This window comes from Anabas testudineus, chromosome 24, assembly GCF_900324465.2.
Source record: "Anabas testudineus chromosome 24, fAnaTes1.2, whole genome shotgun sequence".
Lineage (NCBI taxonomy): Eukaryota > Metazoa > Chordata > Actinopteri > Anabantiformes > Anabantidae > Anabas > Anabas testudineus.
The window spans coordinates 15,615,372-15,633,841 of NC_046632.1; the positions used below are offsets into that span (position 1 = coordinate 15,615,372).

Consider the following 18,470-nt stretch of genomic DNA (forward strand, 5'->3'; position numbering starts at 1 on the left):
TAAAATGAAAAGATGAAAGATGGTAATGTAAGTATAGTAAAATCAGGCATTAACTGCCGATGGAGTCTGTGAGTGTGACATGAAAATAATCACTCCCTCACTGATACAAACATTACACTGTATTTTCTATACCAAATAATAAATCATCTTTCTAATTATTCTCTTTATAATCCTGCCTTTTATTTAAGACCAGTATTGATCATATCTTATTACTAAAAGCAGGAGGCTTTTCACATGTCTGAATCTGAGGAAGAGGAGGAGGAGGATGGCGAGAGTTGTCACTCGTCGTCCTCTGACACACTAACATGCAGTGTTGCAGAGGTAAATCTAAAAAAAATAATTACAGCTTAGGGAAGCATGTCTTTGGGTATCTCTTTCCTTTGGGGTTTGTTCCAAAATTTCAAGAAGCACTAAATGCAATAAACTCCTCACAGATAAATACATTTAACATCCTATTTCAGAAATGAACGTATAAACTCTATTTTTGGTTTCACCTTTTCTTTCTCTTTTCAAAGACATTTTGCTTTACTCAATCATTTCACTTGACTGTCACTTCTGTTTCCTGCACTGTTCTGGAGGGTTGCAGCAGATTTTTGCATGTTGATATGAAACTGTCTTAGACAGGCTTCCTGTTCACTGATAACGCCACTGTGGCACTGTCTGGAGCAGCTGCTGTAAAGATGTTCATGGGGAAACTGTCCTTGCTCATTGTCGTACACACAATGAGAAATGTGTGTGTCTCTGTGAATTCCCTTTGCATTTTTATGTTCATACAATTCATATATTAGGATCCAGAGGAGACATTCAACGCTTCACATGTGCAGTATGAGGATACTGCTGAAGTTGAGGCTCTATCAGAAGCTGAGGTAAATAATAGTTTCATATTGGAAATTAGTGTAATTGCTGGATGATCATTAAATGTAATTATTCTATTATATGCTATTTATAAGGGTTTTTATATAAGTATATTCATTTATGCTATTGAAGCATCTTAAAAAACCTTGTGCAAGTCCAGTACATCTTGTGCAAGTCCAGTACAATAGCACTGCTGCACATACAGCGATGTGTTAATATACCTGGTTTACTTAGCTTTTGCTTTCCTTATTGAGTTATTGTGATGCCTTATTGGCACTAAAATGTTTGTCTTTCAGGACCTGAAGAGTTTATCTCATCAGTTTTCTTCTGATGTGGAAACAAGCTCAAAAGGAGATGAAAGTGGACCTCTCTCTGTGAAGTCTGGCTTTGACATCAGCGACGGTTCTAAAACTGAACTTAAAAGAGTGGATTTAAAAGCTGATATCGGTGACGCTGACGTTGTAACTGCAGCAAACAAATCGCTCATCACTGCAGACGCGCCACCCACCAAAGAAGAGTTTACAGCTGTTTATACATTAGAACAACATGAAACTCTTCTTGTTGATTCTCATACAAAATCCCTTCAGGCAGCTGCTGCACTGGAGGGCACAAGACTTATTCCTGCAAGACCCATTACTCCCTTTGCTGCCACTACATCAGTTGAGTGTGTAGAGAGAGGAGATGAAGATCTGTGTTTATCCACAGCTCCCTATGACGTAAGTGTGAGTTTAATTTTCCACCTTTTTTAAAGTCTGAACCTTATTGTGAACCCTCTAATGTGAAGATCACAATAGAAATTACTTTTTTTGTTTGTTTCCCTTCAATGTCCAGGCGACTCCTGGTTTAAAGGACGAACTTGAAGTCGGCACAACTCACTGTAGTACTTTGAAAGAATTCCAAGTGGCGCCAGAGGCCTCCACAGCACCTATCAGGTAAACACTAGGCAAACAGTACAGGATGATGCTGATTTTTTTAGGTTTTCAACTCAGACTCAGCCATGTTGCATGTTCTATTGGATCCCCAGCTTGGTCGAACATGAAGGTGAAGATGACAAGGAGCGGCAAAGTTGGAGTCGACTTTATACCCAGATTTCTCGAAAACTGACCTCTCTGAAAAAAGTACAGGAGGAGCATCAAACGTCCATCAGAACAGAAGATGGAGGTTTCTGTGAAAAGGTAAGACAATACTCAAAATATGATTATTTCTTCTTATTAGAACGTTTAAAGTAGGTTGAGTTTGAAAAGTAGATGGGAGAACAGGATTGGTGAGATAAGAACAGAGTTGATGGATAATTGAATGTCAGGCTTCAAACTCCTCCTTCGTATCTGTTACCAGGGAAGCAGAGGCTGAAAACCACATTTACTAATGTTGTCACTGTTAGATGAGGGGCCCAGTAGAAGTACCCGGAAAAATGTCTGATCCTGTGAATAGTGTGCCTGCTGTTATGAAAATATTTAGTTTTAAAAGAAGGAAATTATAGTCATAATATCTCTCAAGTAAAAAATGACTTCGCCTTGAAATGAAAATGAATACGTTTCCTGTCAACTTATTATTTTCATGCTTTTTTTCTTCCTCCACTGTGAAATGTTAACTTTAATTTTCTGTTTTTTAGTTTCCACAAATGGAGCCGACACAAAGTAGATCTGTTTCTGCCGTTCTCCAGCAAACACAGGAGTCGATCGCCATGCTGAGACAAACGGTATGTACAACAGAACAAGCAACAAAATTACAGTGTATGTGTGTTCTTAGATAAATACCTTGTGCCAAGATCCAGAGATGGGACGTGTTTTTACGGCCACAAATAACATAAATCTCTGTGGTTTAACAAGCTAGGCAAGGTAGAAACCGTTTTTAAGGAGTGAGAATCATATCCAGGCAGCTGTATTCTTGGAGAATCCACTGAGAGTAGTAGAGTGTTTGACCAATCAACTATTTGTATGTTTGCTCCTGGGGATCAGGGTGTATGCGGTTAAGCAGCTCTATGTAAACTCTGTGATAATGTTTGGTATTTTCCAGGTGAGGTCTGCAGGCTGTACTCATCCAGGTACGAAGGAGGAGTTGTACGAGGCTGTGCAGAGGGTCCTTCTCTGTCTGGACTCGTTACCCGACCTTCTGTTGACTCCTGGTGGCAGTGGGAAAGATGACACTCAGCTGAGGCTGCTGCAGCAGGAGGTGACTCAAAATAATGCCATCAGCAGATATCAGTTAGATCTATTGTATTAAAAACATTAACAGTTTTCACTTCCACTTTCATTATGGTCAGTCAGGACATATCTTGGAAACACAGGACCTAAAATAAAACATTTTCCACCTGTGTTCAAACAAGAATAGTGTCATTTTTCTAATTTTCTTTGGATCTCGATCTCATATTCGTTCTTAAACCACTCGCCTGTTTTTGCATTCCTTCCTGTATTCTTATATAGTGTGTATCCACTGACCTGGTGACTCTGGATGAGCTGTTGAATAAAATGGAGTCAGAGATCAAACCAGTGCTTGTGGGGGAAGAATTGGACACACTCCACTGTTTAACCTGCCTTCAGGATTTTATTCACACAGTCCAGCTGGTCTTCACCTCATTCCACAGCCAGCCTCCTGAAAAAGGGGACCTCAAAAAACACCAGGTTTATTTCTTAAAAGTTTACTGTTTCTCTTGTTATAATTACCATTTACTGTTTGAATTTCACTGTGTGACATTTCCATAAAAAATAAACTGAATTTTTGATCTCGTACATGTTTTATTACTAGCTAGCCTAAAAAAACTATTTAATTATGCTGATAACTTTGACACATTTTCAAATTAATTTAAATTATAAAAATGTTTTTTATCATTTCATGTACCAACAGTTGGTTATTCTGTAATAATAGTATAATAATACATATTTATTAGTTGGTTCTAGTTTTATTAACACTATAACTGCTAGCAGTAACTAAAAGTGAAGTAAGTACAAAAATAGTGAAGTAAAAAGTAGAGTAATTGCCTTAAAACATATAAATTGATCAGTAATAAAAATCCAGTAATGATACTGTAAAACTGGCAGGAGCAATTGTATTAATCTACTGCTACTACTTTTACTTTTACTATAGAAAAGCTTTTGAATACTTCTTTCACTACCTGTCTGGACCAACACAGAGTATTTCTCTCACACAGGAGCTCTCCTTCAACCAGCTGTGTATTTTGGATGAGTTTGATGTGAGACAGAGTGAGATATTCCCAAGTCTAAAGAATGCAGCGAGTCTGGAGGTAACACAGCTCTGTGTGTGTGTGTGTGTGTTTATTTATATTTATATTTTATATTTATATACTGTAAAAGCCTTAGTAAATATGTGTCTAAGCTAAGGATGAGGTTTTGTTGTGGAGTTTGGCAACCATTTTGGTGTGTGTTGCTCTTCTAAGAACATCAAAGACAGATTATTTCTTCCAAATGCAGCTCAAAATGGACCCTCAGAAATGTACTTGACATTAGTCCTAATTACAGACTAATGTCAATATATAATTACATTAAACTCTTTTGTAGTTCCACTAGAAACATGATGTATAATGTGTTTCACAAGTTTATGTTATTTTCTTTAAACTTTGTGCTCCTCTTACATCTCCCAGCAGTGTGTGCTGGGCAGACATCTGAGGAAGAGTCCAGGGGAAAAAGCCAAACTACAGCAAGCTTCCCGGTCCTTGCTTCAGGGGATAATTCGCCTCCTGGAACTGGGTGAAGAATGCAAAACAGAAGCGCAGATGAGCCAGTTTCCCAACCGCAGCCAACTTCAAGCCGTTCTCTGTGGACACAAGGTATCTCGCTGTGCTTTCAGAAAGTTCTTCAACAGGCAGGAAAAGCCCAGATTTAAGAGAGACACTTTTCCAAGAGTGTGTAGAAGTTTCCTGATGGTTTTCAAAGACACAAACCAGATATATAATAAAAACATATTTATACCTAATGACATTCTCTGCCTCATCTGTTTTGATTCTTGTTGCTATATGAGGCGTAACTTACGTATATTTAATTTAACCAGTGTTATAAATTTGGCCTCATGTTGATCCAGAAGCTGCTGCAGGTCCTCGGATCTCAGTTGGCGTTTGTGCAGCATCTATTCCAAAGTGAGCCAGAAACACTCAAGTGTCAAGAGGATGAGTGGGTACCGCTGGAAGTCAGGGCCAGAGCACTGCAACAGCAGGCTCTGGAACAGGAAGCGGCTTTTCAAACGATGCTCCAGGTTTGTAGTGCAGCATTTGCTGAAGGCCATAAGAGTTCATACATACCCAAATGAGAAGTTTCTTGTGGAGAAAATTCTGTATTGAGTGTTTGTGCTCACATGTCAGAAAAGTTAAAATACATATATGTGTGTTTCTGGTTGGACCGGCTGTAGAAGTGGACCTGGTGGGACGATAATTGTGGTCAACTGGGTAAAGTGCTGGATGAGTTTGAAGCCTTATTTAGCAGCGTGGAACCAGAGGGAGATGATGAGGAGTTCATAGTACAGCACAGACTAGATGCTTGCCAGGTAATCCCACACTGTGCACAGACTTGGCGTCTTTGTTGTATGTGGTGCCGACAGACATTAAAGGAATTTAGACCTCACATGAAAGTAGAAGTAAAAGATCTTCCTTAGTGAACTTTTGTATAAGTTTTGTTTTATGGGATAAAGATATTGATTCATCTTGTCACTCAGGAAACACTGATCCAGCTGGATGAGAGCAGAGCTGCTTTAGGACTGCTCCAGGATCAGAGGAGTGTGCTGCTGCAGGCAGAGATGGTGTTTGCTCCCTTGATCTGCCGGGCAGGAGGCGCTCTGGAGCTGCGATGGAGGAGTGCCTACAAGTGGACAGAGCAAGAGATTCAGCACTGCAGGAATATGCAGGACAGCTGGACCAGGTGAGAAAAGAGGGTTTCTCAATTTCTAACTTAGCTCAGACGTTTTACCAATTTTAGTTAAACAACATTTAACTAATTAAAAAAGTCGTTTTTGTTTGTTTGTTTTGTTGTTCGCCATGATTCATTGTAAGTTTTCCAGTTTTTTTCCCTCCAGCAGTGGAGAATATGCTAAAAGACCTTGATAATATAGTAACAGTTCAGGAAACTAAATTAAACAGCTCAACTATACTATACCTATAACTAAATAGCATTAGAGCCAATTTAGTTTAAAAGCCAGGTAAAAGTCAAATCCATCAACAGTGTGACAAAAGATAAATAAATCTTTAAAACTACAGACTAAACACAACTTTTTAGGGATCCTTCTTCATTAGGTTTTCAACACAGTAAATATCTATTGTGATTTTGAGTGAAACACAAACTTGCCACTCATCTGCTGTCCTGTTTGTCCTGTTGCTCAGTATTTAACCCATGAAGGAACAGACGTGGTTATTTTTTTTTTCATTCTCCCCACAGATTCAAAACAGGCTTTGACTCAGTCAGTGAATGGTTAGTTGGAGCCAATAAACACTTGAAGATTTTGTCAGACCTGGCAGGCACCTCAGATCTGAACCAGGAGCGTATCCAAAGCCATCTGATCAAACTGCTGGTGAGGCTCTTTTAGCTGCTCTTTACATTTCTATATTATAGAAGGAGTCATGTCCCTGATGAGTCTTCTTTTTGTCCCCAGCACACTCTTGAGTTTTCTGTTTAACATCAAATCCTCTCCCTCAGGACTTCTCTATGGACGTGGAAGCTATGTCAGCACAGAAGGCAGCTGTTTCCAGGGATGGCACAAAGCTGATCCACCGGAGGGAAGCCGACTGTCCCAGGCTGAGAGCTCAGCTCACTCAGCTGGATGTCAGCTGGAGCCAGCTGAGCTCCAACCTGTCTAAGATACAAGAACAGCTGCAGCAGGTGCAGTATTTAATAATCCTCGACTGAACATTTAAAAATAAAAATATAAAAATGCTGTAATGTTGAAAAGTAGATGGACTGTGTTATATACAGAATAGGTATTAAGTAGATGATCCATTCACCTCCAGCTTTTTTCTCACACAATGTTAGTTGCCCACCACAGTCTCCATAAATATTACTATTTTCCAATTTTTCAGTAAATTAAATTTTATGTTCGAAGTTGAGTGTTGTGGTGGAAGTGCTGTTGATTTTCAAAAATAATAACGCATTGAGAAATCATCTCTGGGAAAGGAGTAGAAAGTTAAACCATGTTGAAATAAGTTTCTGGTTGATTGAGGATAGGGAGGATTTAAGGGGGAGAGAGAACAGTTTCCTCAACATTTATCACCAGTGAATGGAACCAGATGCCGAACAGTAATTAATGTGGATTAATTGCTAGATTTGTCTTCAATTCTTTGGATGTTGGCATTCGCCTTAGGAGAGGTTGAAGAACTCAGAAGTCAGATTGTAAATGATTACACAGAAAAATTAAAAGTACATAAAGTAAAACTCTTTCTTCTCCTGCGTCCGTTAGCGACTGCTGGGATGTTGGCCCCCAGTGGAGCTGTTGTCTGACCTCGAGGACTGGCTACAGAGACTAGATGCTCGGCTGAACGAGGTGAAGGAAACAGCACTGAAGGTCAAAGACGCTGCTCACGTCGCAGACGTCCTTCAGCAGTATAAGGTTCTCTCATTCATCCATAACTCACTGTCTATTGCTTCATCCCTTTCTTTCAACTGTTGAATGAGGTATTTCAACCTCTCCCTGTCTCTTTGATGGAAAACGTGGGTTGCAACTTGCAATTTTATCTTTAATTTTATTGTAAGTTATATCTGCCAGGTATATTCTGCACAATTAAGCATAAATAACAGCTTGAATATTAATGTAAAAAGTAAGTAATCATAACAACTAAGTAGTACATCGACCTATGGTATTTATATGTATTAGATCCTTTATCGTATTTAATGTTTTTTCAGGAGTTAAAGGCAGGGGTTGTCACTGGGCAGCTCCTTCTTGACTTCCTGTGCCAGTCTGGACCTCAGGTGCTGGGAGCAGACGTACAGACTCTCCGGTCTGAACGTACCATGTTTGCAGAGACACTTAGTGCCCTGAGAATGAAGTGGACGCACTTTCAGAGGGAGCTGGAGAACCAGGTCTGTTCATCTGCTGCTACCATACAAACAGTACAACACTGTATGTATTTTCTGGATTAATATTCATATAAAAATTTAAGCACATAAGCAGATGTGGATTTGAATTCTGCATTTCTGCAAAGCTAAGTGGTCTAATATGTGAAATGTATGTGTGATATCTCAAGAAAGACAACTGATCTTATATGCACCTGAATGTATTTCCATACAAAAGCGTTGTATTCCATTCATTAGTGTGAAAACATCTTGTTTAACGCCACATGGGCTAAAAAGAAATGTAATTTTCCAGTTTTGACTGTTATTTCCACACGTGAATCAGCCATTGTTTGGCTTTGTCTCCTCAGATTTGGGGAGTTGAACAGATGCATCATACTTGTGCAGACAGGGAGAAGCGGCTGAAGCATCTTCATGGTTTGATAGCGCAGCAGAAAGAGCAGCTGACTCAGTGGAAACAACTCACCAGTCAGACTCTGCTTCATAAGGCTCTGCTGGAGTGGGAGGTACGGTAACAGGAAGCAAACAGGTGGGTGTTGTATAATACCTCCTCCTGCTGTTGCTCCATTTCAGACTGTTCCATCTTACAGGCAGCTGAGGGCAGAGTGAAGGAAGTGACTGCAGCTCTGCAGGAGCTGAAAGCCACGCGAGCAGATGTTGAGAAGGAAGAGGTGCACCCATGTGATATCGCCTTTTGTAACCAGGCAGACCATATTAGCCATGCTTGTTGGGATATTTGTGAACAGGTAAAAATAACTGCTACAGCAATCAGACACACGGACAAATCAGTGCCAGGTGAAAGTGGATAAAAGCACTAGGTGTTACCATGAGTTACTACATGCTGTAAAAGGCCATAGCCACATACAGGACCTGAAACACCTTTAAATAGCAAATAGTCTGATATAATAAAAGCACTGCTGGTTGGGATGTTAAACTTTTTCATCTAAAACAAACATGACTCCCTTGTTTAAATTGTAAAATCTAACAATCTAATTATTTATTCAGTATGTCACATGTGTATGTGATCAAGTTTAATGTAAATAAAAAGTATAGTGCTATTATAACTATTATGTTTTTGATGCATTTGTTTTTGCATATTTTATAGCTGTAGTAAAGATACAGACAAGAAACAATAGCACATAGAGAAAGAGTAAGACAGTTAACTAAGGGCCCCAGTCATGTCAAGCTGTGTGAGCCTTAACCACTGGGCTACTGGGGTGCCTGACCTTTTGTGTGTTTCCAAGTTTAAAAGGTACAGTTGAATGGGTTTCTCTTATAGAAACAGGCTATGTAGGACTGAACTTTAGCATACTATTTTTACAAAGTACATGATTACCTACCTTTTAATTACCTTCATTGCAACAACAAAAATTAAAATGACACTAATAATGCTTCCAGTAGTTATATATTACCAAACTGAGTTACCAGAGTTGTTACCAGTATGTTAGACTATACCTCAAAAACGAACCCTCATCTAATTTTCTTTAATTTGCAGATGGAAACTCTGAGACCAACTCTTCAACAAACTGTTGCAAAGTGGAGTTGTTATGACAGAGCAATGCAGGAAGTTAGACTGCACTGCACTAGGGTGCGCTGTGCTCTGCAGCATCATCAAACTCCTGTGTTCTCACTAAAGCAGGCAGAAGGACACATACACCTTCTCCAGGTGAGCAAAAGCACTGGCCCATAATATGTTGTACAATAATGTACATAAAGGCTTTACACTGAATAGTCATATCTTGTATTTTATTTTAATGATCACCACTTTAATCCAAATAAATGCTGCACTTCCATCACTTTAAGCAGCCATACCAAACTCTAAAAGGCCTGATGGCTTTCAAGCTACAATTTAGAGAAGCCAAAAATGTTACTCCAAAAGTTAAAAGCTCCTCCATCTAGCTTTGATGGATTGAGTAAAGGTGTAGGCGTTAACGGATGTCAAGCTCTCAGCTCTTGTCAGTTCCTAAAATTTGGTTTTGCAGAACTTAATGCATCCCTAAAGACAGAATATGAAAAAAAGTTGTTTTTCTTTGCAAAGCAACTCGGGGAGAAAACTGGAAAAGCAGAAGAGCTTTGGGCATCTGTGGAAAAATCTTACCAGAGTCTTGTGAAGAGGCTTCATTGTGGAACAGCAAATGCACTAGGTGAACAAATGGAAGAAGAGCGAAAACGGTTAGTAGCATAAATTACATAGAATGACATAGCCAAATAATAGAATTTAAAGGGGAAAGGCGTTGACACAAATCTGTTTTGTAAACTCATGAACAGTTATTTACCATGAAAACAATTAAATACGTATTTTTTCATTTAATAGCATGATGTAATTCGGCTTTATCACTAACCCTAATGTGTTGTGACTGTGTCAGGTGGGAAGACATCGTGCAGGAGGTGAAGGATGAGTGCACGAAGGCTGCAGAGACACTTCTGCTCTGGCAGGAGTACAGTCATCTCTCTGAGAACTGTTCTCTTCACCTGCAAAACCTGTGGCATCAGATGGAGGAGCTGTCCAGTTCTTCACCTGAACTGGACCTGCAGGCCATGCCTCACTCAGTCGAGGTGAGTTCTGGGGTCTTTTATCAGGAGTTGCATTTACTGAACAATCCAGTGATTCTGTGCCAACAGCCCACGTAGACTCCGTCATACCTGATGTAAATAAGGAAGAATTGTCATTTCATACAAGTGAAAACATTTTAGTAATGGAGCTGTAGACTGAGATTGCATTATTTTCCATGTTTTACAATATCATTATACATTTATGTCAAAAACACTGATTTCATTGTACGGAGCTCACAAACATTTTTGGTTTTAAAGCCTTTGTCTGACACTGTTCAAGACAACAAGCCTATTCAGTTTTGTTTTTTTGTTACGTAGTTTATTTTTCTTCATATTCCTTGCTTGTCTCCTGTTGCTGGTGCTGTTTCAGGGACTTTGTACATTACATTCACAATTTAATGAGATGTTTTTTCTCAGTGACTGGCTTTTCTGTTCACTGAAAGGAGAAGACAGCATGCTCTTAGGGGCAGAAATACTAGCAATGGTCTGCACTGTGTTTGTTCACCTGATTGCCTGTATAATTCACATACTGCGTTATGTGTTTAGCACATTCCTGCAAAAAACAAGCTTTAGTGCTCCCATTCATGCCATTTTTCCATTTCTGCCCTTTTTGAAGAGTACACAAGATGGTGCATTTTGAAATAGATGAGTCACAACCATTTGTGAAAAACATTTAAGAGGGAATAAAAACTGTAGCCATGTTGCAATACTTTCATGAATTTAATCTGAAAAATCTTGTAAAGTGGGAAATACTGTGTTGACATTGGAAGAAGTAAATAATCCTACCCTATACATAATATTCCTCCATTGTTTATCTTGTCATTCTTTTAATTAACCTGTTGGTGTTATCTCTCGGTGTTTCCTAACACCAGAATTTGCAGGATGCTGCTGATGAGCTGCAGAGAAGTGTGGGAAATGTGCTTGAAGCATCCAAGCCTCTTATTGGAAGGTTACAACCAATCGCTGCAAATTTAATCAAGTCAGAGACCAGACTTATGTCACGTGACGTCCTGCTCCTGAACTGGGCAGTGTCAAGGAAAATGAAAAGTCTTCAGGTAAGAAAATTAGTTGATATACAAGCTCAATTATACAAAATATGTTTTTAACTGTACAGTTATTTAACCGCATTGACTCTTGTTGTCTAATAGTTGGGTGACAGAACATGTGAAAGTGTTATTGTTTAGTTATATATTTATAAATTTAGATTTTTAAGTCAGTTGTTCTGTGTGCAGGAGAATTTGGAGGAGCAGAAACTTTTCAGTACTCATGTGGAAGCCCTTGAGAAGAAGATGCAGAGCACAATGCTTAAAATGGAGGCCGGCTTTAGTGACACAGCCTATGTACAGGTTGGTCAGAATACTTCTTATTTCTCACAAATAAGCTTTCCTACACAGACCTAATGTGCATCCTTTAAAAAATGTTTTTGATTGGTGTTGTATTGTTTATTGGTTGTGTAGCAGGTTTTCGTAGAGCTCAGTGGTCTGTTTTCATCATTGGTTGACGTCAGGGATATGAGTGGATATGTTCCCCTTAACAACCAAGAGATGGAGAGACTGCAGATGCTCTACAGGGAGTGGATTGAAAGCATGACTCGCATTTCTGATATGAACCGGTGAGAAGTTCAGATCGAAACAGACCAAGTGTAAATCCATAAAGTATAAAAATGCCTTATGCATTTTTCTAATTGCTATTTGAAAAGTAATTCCTGCAATAAGATGCACTTGAAAACTTTTAGAAAAATGTCTACTTAATGAAGCCTAAGAGGAAGTACAGAAGACAAAGGAAGCTTAGTCGCCCATTGTCATATTCTAGAGAGCATTTGATTAGAGTGGTCTGTCTCTGATTTGAAAACAAGTATTTATCATCAGAGAAGACTCAAGTTGTTGCACTAGTGGCGAGACTGTGCATTCTTTACATGTTTGTCGTGTTGTTTTCCAGCGAGCGGCAGGCTGATTACCAGCTTTCCCAAAACTTTGAGGAGAAGTGTAAGAACCTGGCGTCAATACAGGAAAAGCTGGAGCAAGAGTTGGTGTCCAGAAAAGCTCAAAGTTACTCCAGCCTGCAAGAGATGCTGACTGTCCATCAGGTACACAACACTTTTTGCATCCTAGCCATCATATAATTTCATAATGTCTCTTTATAAGCAAAGTTCCCTCCCTACACCTGCACATTAGTCTGAATTCTAGTTTAACACTTCAGATAAAACTGTCCATGTGTTACATCTCATCACAACACTTTATTATCACTGTTTAATTTATATGACATATTTTAAATAATGTCATTTTGAGATAAAACGTTTATCTTAAACACACACTGGTGAGTCAAATGTGAGGAAAAATAAGGGTGATATCTGTGAATCTAATTATGTGCTCCCACAGAGGCTACAGGCTGAAATAATAACTGGGCACCAGCTTCTGCAGGTTCTTCTTTGTGATGCAGTGTCATCCATGGAAAAAGAAACAGGAGCGAAGAGGTACATAAGTGAAATGTGGATAAAAGTCTAATTCTCTGCAAAAATATTTTAAACAATCATTGTGAGCTTTGGTTTAACTACACTAAACTACTAGGTACTGTCCACTGGTGCACTGCCTGCTCACAGTTCTTAAATGTAGATTGTGTATGTGAAGAACAGCTATGTTGTATTATCATAATTTTCTCTAAAATGAAAATATTTGCAAATTTTTTTTTTGTATTTTGCACAGATCTGAAATTATGACACAAGTGTCCCGTGTGAAGGAGAACTGGTTCAACTCTGTGGCTCTGACTGACCAGAGCAGAACTCTGTTAAAAGAACAACTGCGCCTGTGGCGAACATATCAGGATGGTTTAAAACTTCTGTGGAAGCTGGTGAGAGATGTGGAACCTCTACTTCCTCCTACTGGTCCAGCTCCATGTGCACTGGATGATTATCAGGTCAGTTTGAAATTCCTACTTCCAGCCTTCAGCATTGAAACTCATTTTGAAGTGAAGGGACACAGAAATGATGTAAATTATGTAATAATTAGTTAAACAAAAGTACATAAACACTGTTTCCCTACGCTTAAGGGTGTGAAAGAGGCTGTGGTTCTGCACTCTGCCGTGTACACCGTGACTCTGGAAGCTGGCAGACGTTTGTGTGAAACCATGACGGAGTCTGAGAGTCAGAGCCAACTGCAGTCAGAGTGTCGGGCCATAGAAGAAGCCTGGGAACGCACCATGTCACTGCTGGAGAGGAAAACAGACCTCGCCAACACAACAGTCAGGGTAACAGCCATTTTTAATTATTTTACTTTTACCTATTGTAATCTTTATGCTGATATATTAGATTGTTTAACTTATTATTTATTATCTAACTAAATATCTCTTTTTTCAAATGCTTAAATATCAGAAGCAGAATCTAGTGAAACAGTTTCAGAATTGACCTCACATGCCTCCTTTCTGCATATAATAAACTTTAGCTTTGGCCTGACAAAATCCAAAAGAAAACTATGTGTTGTATGAAGAAGGGACTCAGATTTGCATGACCCATTTCCTGCACCTGGTCCTACCCAAAACAGACACATACACCAGTAGCACTGACAGTGAGCTCCTGCCAAGAGGGATCAAAGAGCAGCTCAAATCTGACCATGATCCACGTCCTGACACAGCTGGTTACCAAAAACAAGTTGATTGGCAACCTCCTTATACACATATACAGTTTGTAGAAGCACTGAGTGATAATACAAACTTTGTTTTAGTGTCCAGAGAGGTCAGGGAGAGTTGTGTTAACCCTTTTAAGCTAGGAAAGGGAAATCCTATAATATAAAGGTCAAGTATCTGATGGTTGTCAGAGAATTGTTGTTGGTTTTCTATCTATTCTATCTATTAGTGTTAAGTTTATAATCAAGAGCCTTAAATTACTGATGACAATAGATTTACTGGATACATGGTTCTGAGATCTGCTTCCTCTGTGTCCTGCTCTTTATTTAGAATTGGTCTCAGTGTCAGGACAGAATAACCAACATCACATCTGAGCTGGATGAGCTGAAGATGAGGCTGAAGCAACAGCTGCCTGAAAGACTGAAGCCACCTGAGGAAGATACATTTATTCAGGTGATTTAACAAATCGAGAGCAGAGTTTATTCATATGTTTGTGAATATACTATATTGAAAACACGAGACTGGAAATAAAACACATTTTGTGAAATCCAACAATCTATGTTTTTAAGAAACATAAACCAACCTGTCCTGTTTAGGACAAATCCAAATTTGATGATTCAATATGTATGACATAGAGTAAAAACTGGCAAAACTTTCAGTAGCTACCCCCATCCCACTAGAGCCCCTCTGAGTTTATCCCCCTTTCCCTTATTTAATAGCCCCATGCTTTTACTCCCCTCCCCCTTTCTGCCCCTTTTACCCTCCCCCGTCCCATCCACAGCTCTTTAATCTGAACCATCAGACCAAATGAGAGCGAGGTAGAGAAGCAAGTGCACACAGCTTGTCCATGGCAGTCTAACTGGGTGTTTCAAGTGTGTGTTTATGTGTGTGTTATGCAGGAGGCTGAGCTCTCCCTGCAGCGTTTGGCCAGTGGATTGAGAGAACTGGACACCATGAAGACGGACTTGCCCCAGTATGTTGCGGCCGGTGACTCGGCTCTGCTGGAGCAGCAGCTGGAGCAACTACATGGTCAGTGGGAAGAGCTGTGTATGAAGGTGAGCACTGATAAAAAGTTTCAAAAGAGTCCATAAAATGAGCCAGAGACAGGGAGAGGTTGTAAATGGTGCAGGTGGAGACGAAGCATTTGAGGGAGAGAGAGTGAGAAGGAGGGAAAAGTTGCTGCCAGTGGTTTCTTCGCGGTGAGCAGCAGCACAAAGCCTCTGCACCACTGGAGCTGAGCACAAACTCATTTGTTTAATAAAAGAGCCAGCATGTGCAGGTTTATGGAGGGAAAACTACAATGACATGTTTCCCTGTTACTATTTATACAACTTGATTCTCTGCAAGTCAAATGAATTTGTTTCCCCACCTCCTGCAAAGGAATCTCTAAATGGAGCTTTTTCTGCTAGAATCAGCATAAAAGATTGAATCAGACTCGGTGTGGAAGCTGAGCAATCACGTGCAACTCCAACAGAGCAAGCAATTATTCCTGCAACGGCGTTATTGGCGAAAGTGGCACTTTACACAGTCTCAAATTCCTGCAGTTAAGTCTGTCGGCTTAGACACAAACACTCTCTTGTTGAAAAACCACTAGTTATGACATCCTGGGGACATTTTTGTTTGCTAGGGTTGAGGGATAATTTGCACTTGTTCTAATTGGGTCCCCAGTTACAAGCTCCTTCCACCTGCTCTTGTCTTGGCAGGAGTTACTGGGAATAAGACATGTAGCCGGGATGTCCACTTGTGCTTTTCCTTAGGCGTTTTGTGTTTTTGTTGGGTTTATACTGTAACTGTCACAGAATTGATTCTTATGACACTTGTATATCGCTATAATGCTAAATCACTTAAAGAAATGAGCCTGATAAGCACAGACAAGTTTCAGCTGTTAGGTCCAGCACATGTTTTTTTCATCCCTATTCATTCCTGACATCTGCATAGCTAACAGGTTGTAGGTGGGGGAAGCCACTGGAATGGGTCCGACGAGCAGATGGCCTGGCTGGGGCTGTAGGGATTCAGGGACAAGCTCTATTGTTCCTGGGGAGGCACAAAGTCCTCACAGGGTGACAGCAGCTCAAAGTGCACCCTTAATTCTCCAGAGTCCTTAAGGCCCAGACTCTTTAGAACATTATAAGCAAACCGTGTTCATTTAATTCAAGTAAATGCCACTGAGCAGTAAATTATAGCTGCGTTCAACTCACCCTGTCAGCTCACTAAGCCTTTTAACCCCAAAAATATCACCAGCCCCCCCTGCTCTGCTCTGTAATGGGGGGATTTTATGGCATTAACTGCCTTGTTAATTTCATCAAATAGCCAAACACTCTTGGGGGGCGTTGTTTTCACTAATTTATATGGATCCATAAACCAAGTTCAAGTCTACAAAAGACTTTATTGTGCATTAGATTTGGATCACAGCATTTTAAGGATACATATCAGGAAATATTAACAAATCACCCTGTGTCACTTGTGATTGTCCTTAGTATTTTTATTTGTTTAAAGTGAAGTATTTTAGCTGCTTAAACTGAACGGATCACATGATTATTATTATCTTATTTCTCACGGATTTCTCTATTCCATATTGTGTAATAGTGCACACAGTTACTAAATGCCACTTTGTCTGTTCCCAGGTATCCTTGCACAGGCAAGAAATTGCAGACCGCCTTAATGCCTGGACGATCTTCAATGACAAGAACAAAGAGTTCTGTGATTGGCTGACTCAGATGGAGAACAAGGTGTGCCACAGCGGTGATCTGAGCATCGAGGAAATGGTGGAGAAACTGAAGAAGGTACAAGATCAAGAGAATAACCAAAAACAAGGGTTTTCATATGTCTGAAATGGATGTGTTAGCACTTCATCTGATCTCAGGGACACATATGAGAGGAGTATATTACAGATTTTAAAACCCCCTACAGAAGAAAGAAGGACTAGATTCTGTTTATTCCAACAGTTAGTTCAAGGTGTTCACGGCTCTCATGTAGATATGATTAAAATGCGTACATTCAATTCAATTCAATTTTATTTGTATAGCGCCAATTTACAACAGAAGTTATCTCAAGGCACTTTACAGTGTAAGGTTTAAGACCTTACAGAAAATATTTATACAAAAAAGTATAGAGAAAACCCAACAATCCCATTTGAGCAAGCTTTAGGCAACAGTGGAGAGGAAAAACTCCCTTTAGAGGAAGAAACCTCCAGCAGAACCAGGCTCATAGTGGGCGGCCATCTGCCTCGACCGGTTGGGGTGAGTGTAAAGAGAAGAGAGAAAAGAACAGCAGGCAATAAAGACAACAACAAGCATCAAGAACATTGGGCAGATGAACTGGATTCTGGAGATGTACAGCTCCAGGCCGAGGATACCTGCAGAAAAGTACAGAGAGAGGGAGACAGAGAGGAGGAAACACAACTAAAAGAGAGAGAAGACACAAAGTTAATGACATGCAATGGTGGCATTTGCATTGATACAGGAGAAAGGAGAGAGGAGAGGAGCTCAGTTTATCAGTAGAGGTCCCCCAGCAGAATAACCTATAGCAGCATAACTAAGAGATGGTTCAGAGTCACCTGATCCATCTCTAACTATAAGCTTTATAAAAAAGGAAAGTTTTAAGTCTAGTCTTAAATGTAGAGACGGTGTCTGCCTCCCGAACCTGAACTGGGAGCTGGTTCCACAGGAGAGGGGCTTGGTAGCTAAAGGCTCTGCCTCCCATTCTACATTTGGAAACTCTAGGAACCACAAGTAAACCTGCAGTCTGAGAACGGAGAGTTCTGCTTGGAAGATAAGGAACTATGAGGTCTTTAAGATAAGATGGAGCCTGATTATTAAGGGATTTATAAGTTAGGAGAAGAATTTTAAATTCAATTCTGGATTTAACAGGGAGCCAATGGAGAGAAGCTAACGTTGGAGAAATATGATCTCTCTTGCTAATTCCAGTCAGAACTCTGGCTGCAGCATTTTGGATTAACTGGAGGCTCTTTAATGAGTTATTGGGACATCCTATTAATAATGAATTACAATAGTCCAGCCTGGAAGTAACAAATGCATGGACTAGTTTTTCAGCATCACTTTGGGACAGGATGCTCCTAATTTTAGCAATGTTTCTTAGGTGAAAAAAGGCAGTTCTAGAGATTTCTTTTATGTATGAAGTGAAGGAGATATCCTGATCAAAGATAACTCCGAGGTTTCTTACAGTATTACTTGAGGCCAGAACTAAGTCAGCAATGGTGAGAATGTGTTTAGACATAGTGTCTCTGAGATTTTTAGGCCCAAACAGTATAACCTCTGTCTTGTCCGGATTTAGGAGAAGGAAATTGGAGGTCATCCAGGCCTTTATGTCTTTTAAGCATTCCTGAAGTTTGACTAATTGATTAGTTTCTCCTGGTTTCATAGATAAATATAGCTGGGTATCATCTGCATAACAATGGAAATTTATAGAGTGTTTCCTAAT

The 18,470-nt window shown here is 39.8% G+C and overlaps 1 protein-coding gene across 1 annotated transcript in view; it reads left to right on the forward strand.

The window, feature by feature from the left end:
• Positions 1-18,470, forward strand: part of LOC113149320 (nesprin-1) — a 55,133-nt gene that overhangs the window by 24,026 nt on the left and 12,637 nt on the right. The window contains exons 47-78 of the mRNA XM_026341370.1: positions 223-321; positions 789-866; positions 1,152-1,571; positions 1,687-1,787; positions 1,880-2,030; positions 2,468-2,554; positions 2,872-3,027; positions 3,279-3,476; positions 4,004-4,096; positions 4,454-4,639; positions 4,891-5,061; positions 5,215-5,349; positions 5,518-5,720; positions 6,234-6,366; positions 6,492-6,674; positions 7,249-7,398; positions 7,692-7,868; positions 8,210-8,365; positions 8,450-8,605; positions 9,355-9,525; positions 9,898-10,031; positions 10,226-10,415; positions 11,285-11,467; positions 11,645-11,758; positions 11,870-12,024; positions 12,351-12,498; positions 12,791-12,885; positions 13,115-13,325; positions 13,458-13,655; positions 14,361-14,483; positions 14,930-15,085; positions 16,655-16,813. Of these exons, the coding sequence (XP_026197155.1) occupies positions 223-321; positions 789-866; positions 1,152-1,571; positions 1,687-1,787; positions 1,880-2,030; positions 2,468-2,554; positions 2,872-3,027; positions 3,279-3,476; positions 4,004-4,096; positions 4,454-4,639; positions 4,891-5,061; positions 5,215-5,349; positions 5,518-5,720; positions 6,234-6,366; positions 6,492-6,674; positions 7,249-7,398; positions 7,692-7,868; positions 8,210-8,365; positions 8,450-8,605; positions 9,355-9,525; positions 9,898-10,031; positions 10,226-10,415; positions 11,285-11,467; positions 11,645-11,758; positions 11,870-12,024; positions 12,351-12,498; positions 12,791-12,885; positions 13,115-13,325; positions 13,458-13,655; positions 14,361-14,483; positions 14,930-15,085; positions 16,655-16,813 (5,070 nt within the window). The remainder of the gene's footprint in view (positions 1-222; positions 322-788; positions 867-1,151; positions 1,572-1,686; positions 1,788-1,879; positions 2,031-2,467; positions 2,555-2,871; positions 3,028-3,278; positions 3,477-4,003; positions 4,097-4,453; positions 4,640-4,890; positions 5,062-5,214; positions 5,350-5,517; positions 5,721-6,233; positions 6,367-6,491; positions 6,675-7,248; positions 7,399-7,691; positions 7,869-8,209; positions 8,366-8,449; positions 8,606-9,354; positions 9,526-9,897; positions 10,032-10,225; positions 10,416-11,284; positions 11,468-11,644; positions 11,759-11,869; positions 12,025-12,350; positions 12,499-12,790; positions 12,886-13,114; positions 13,326-13,457; positions 13,656-14,360; positions 14,484-14,929; positions 15,086-16,654; positions 16,814-18,470) is intronic.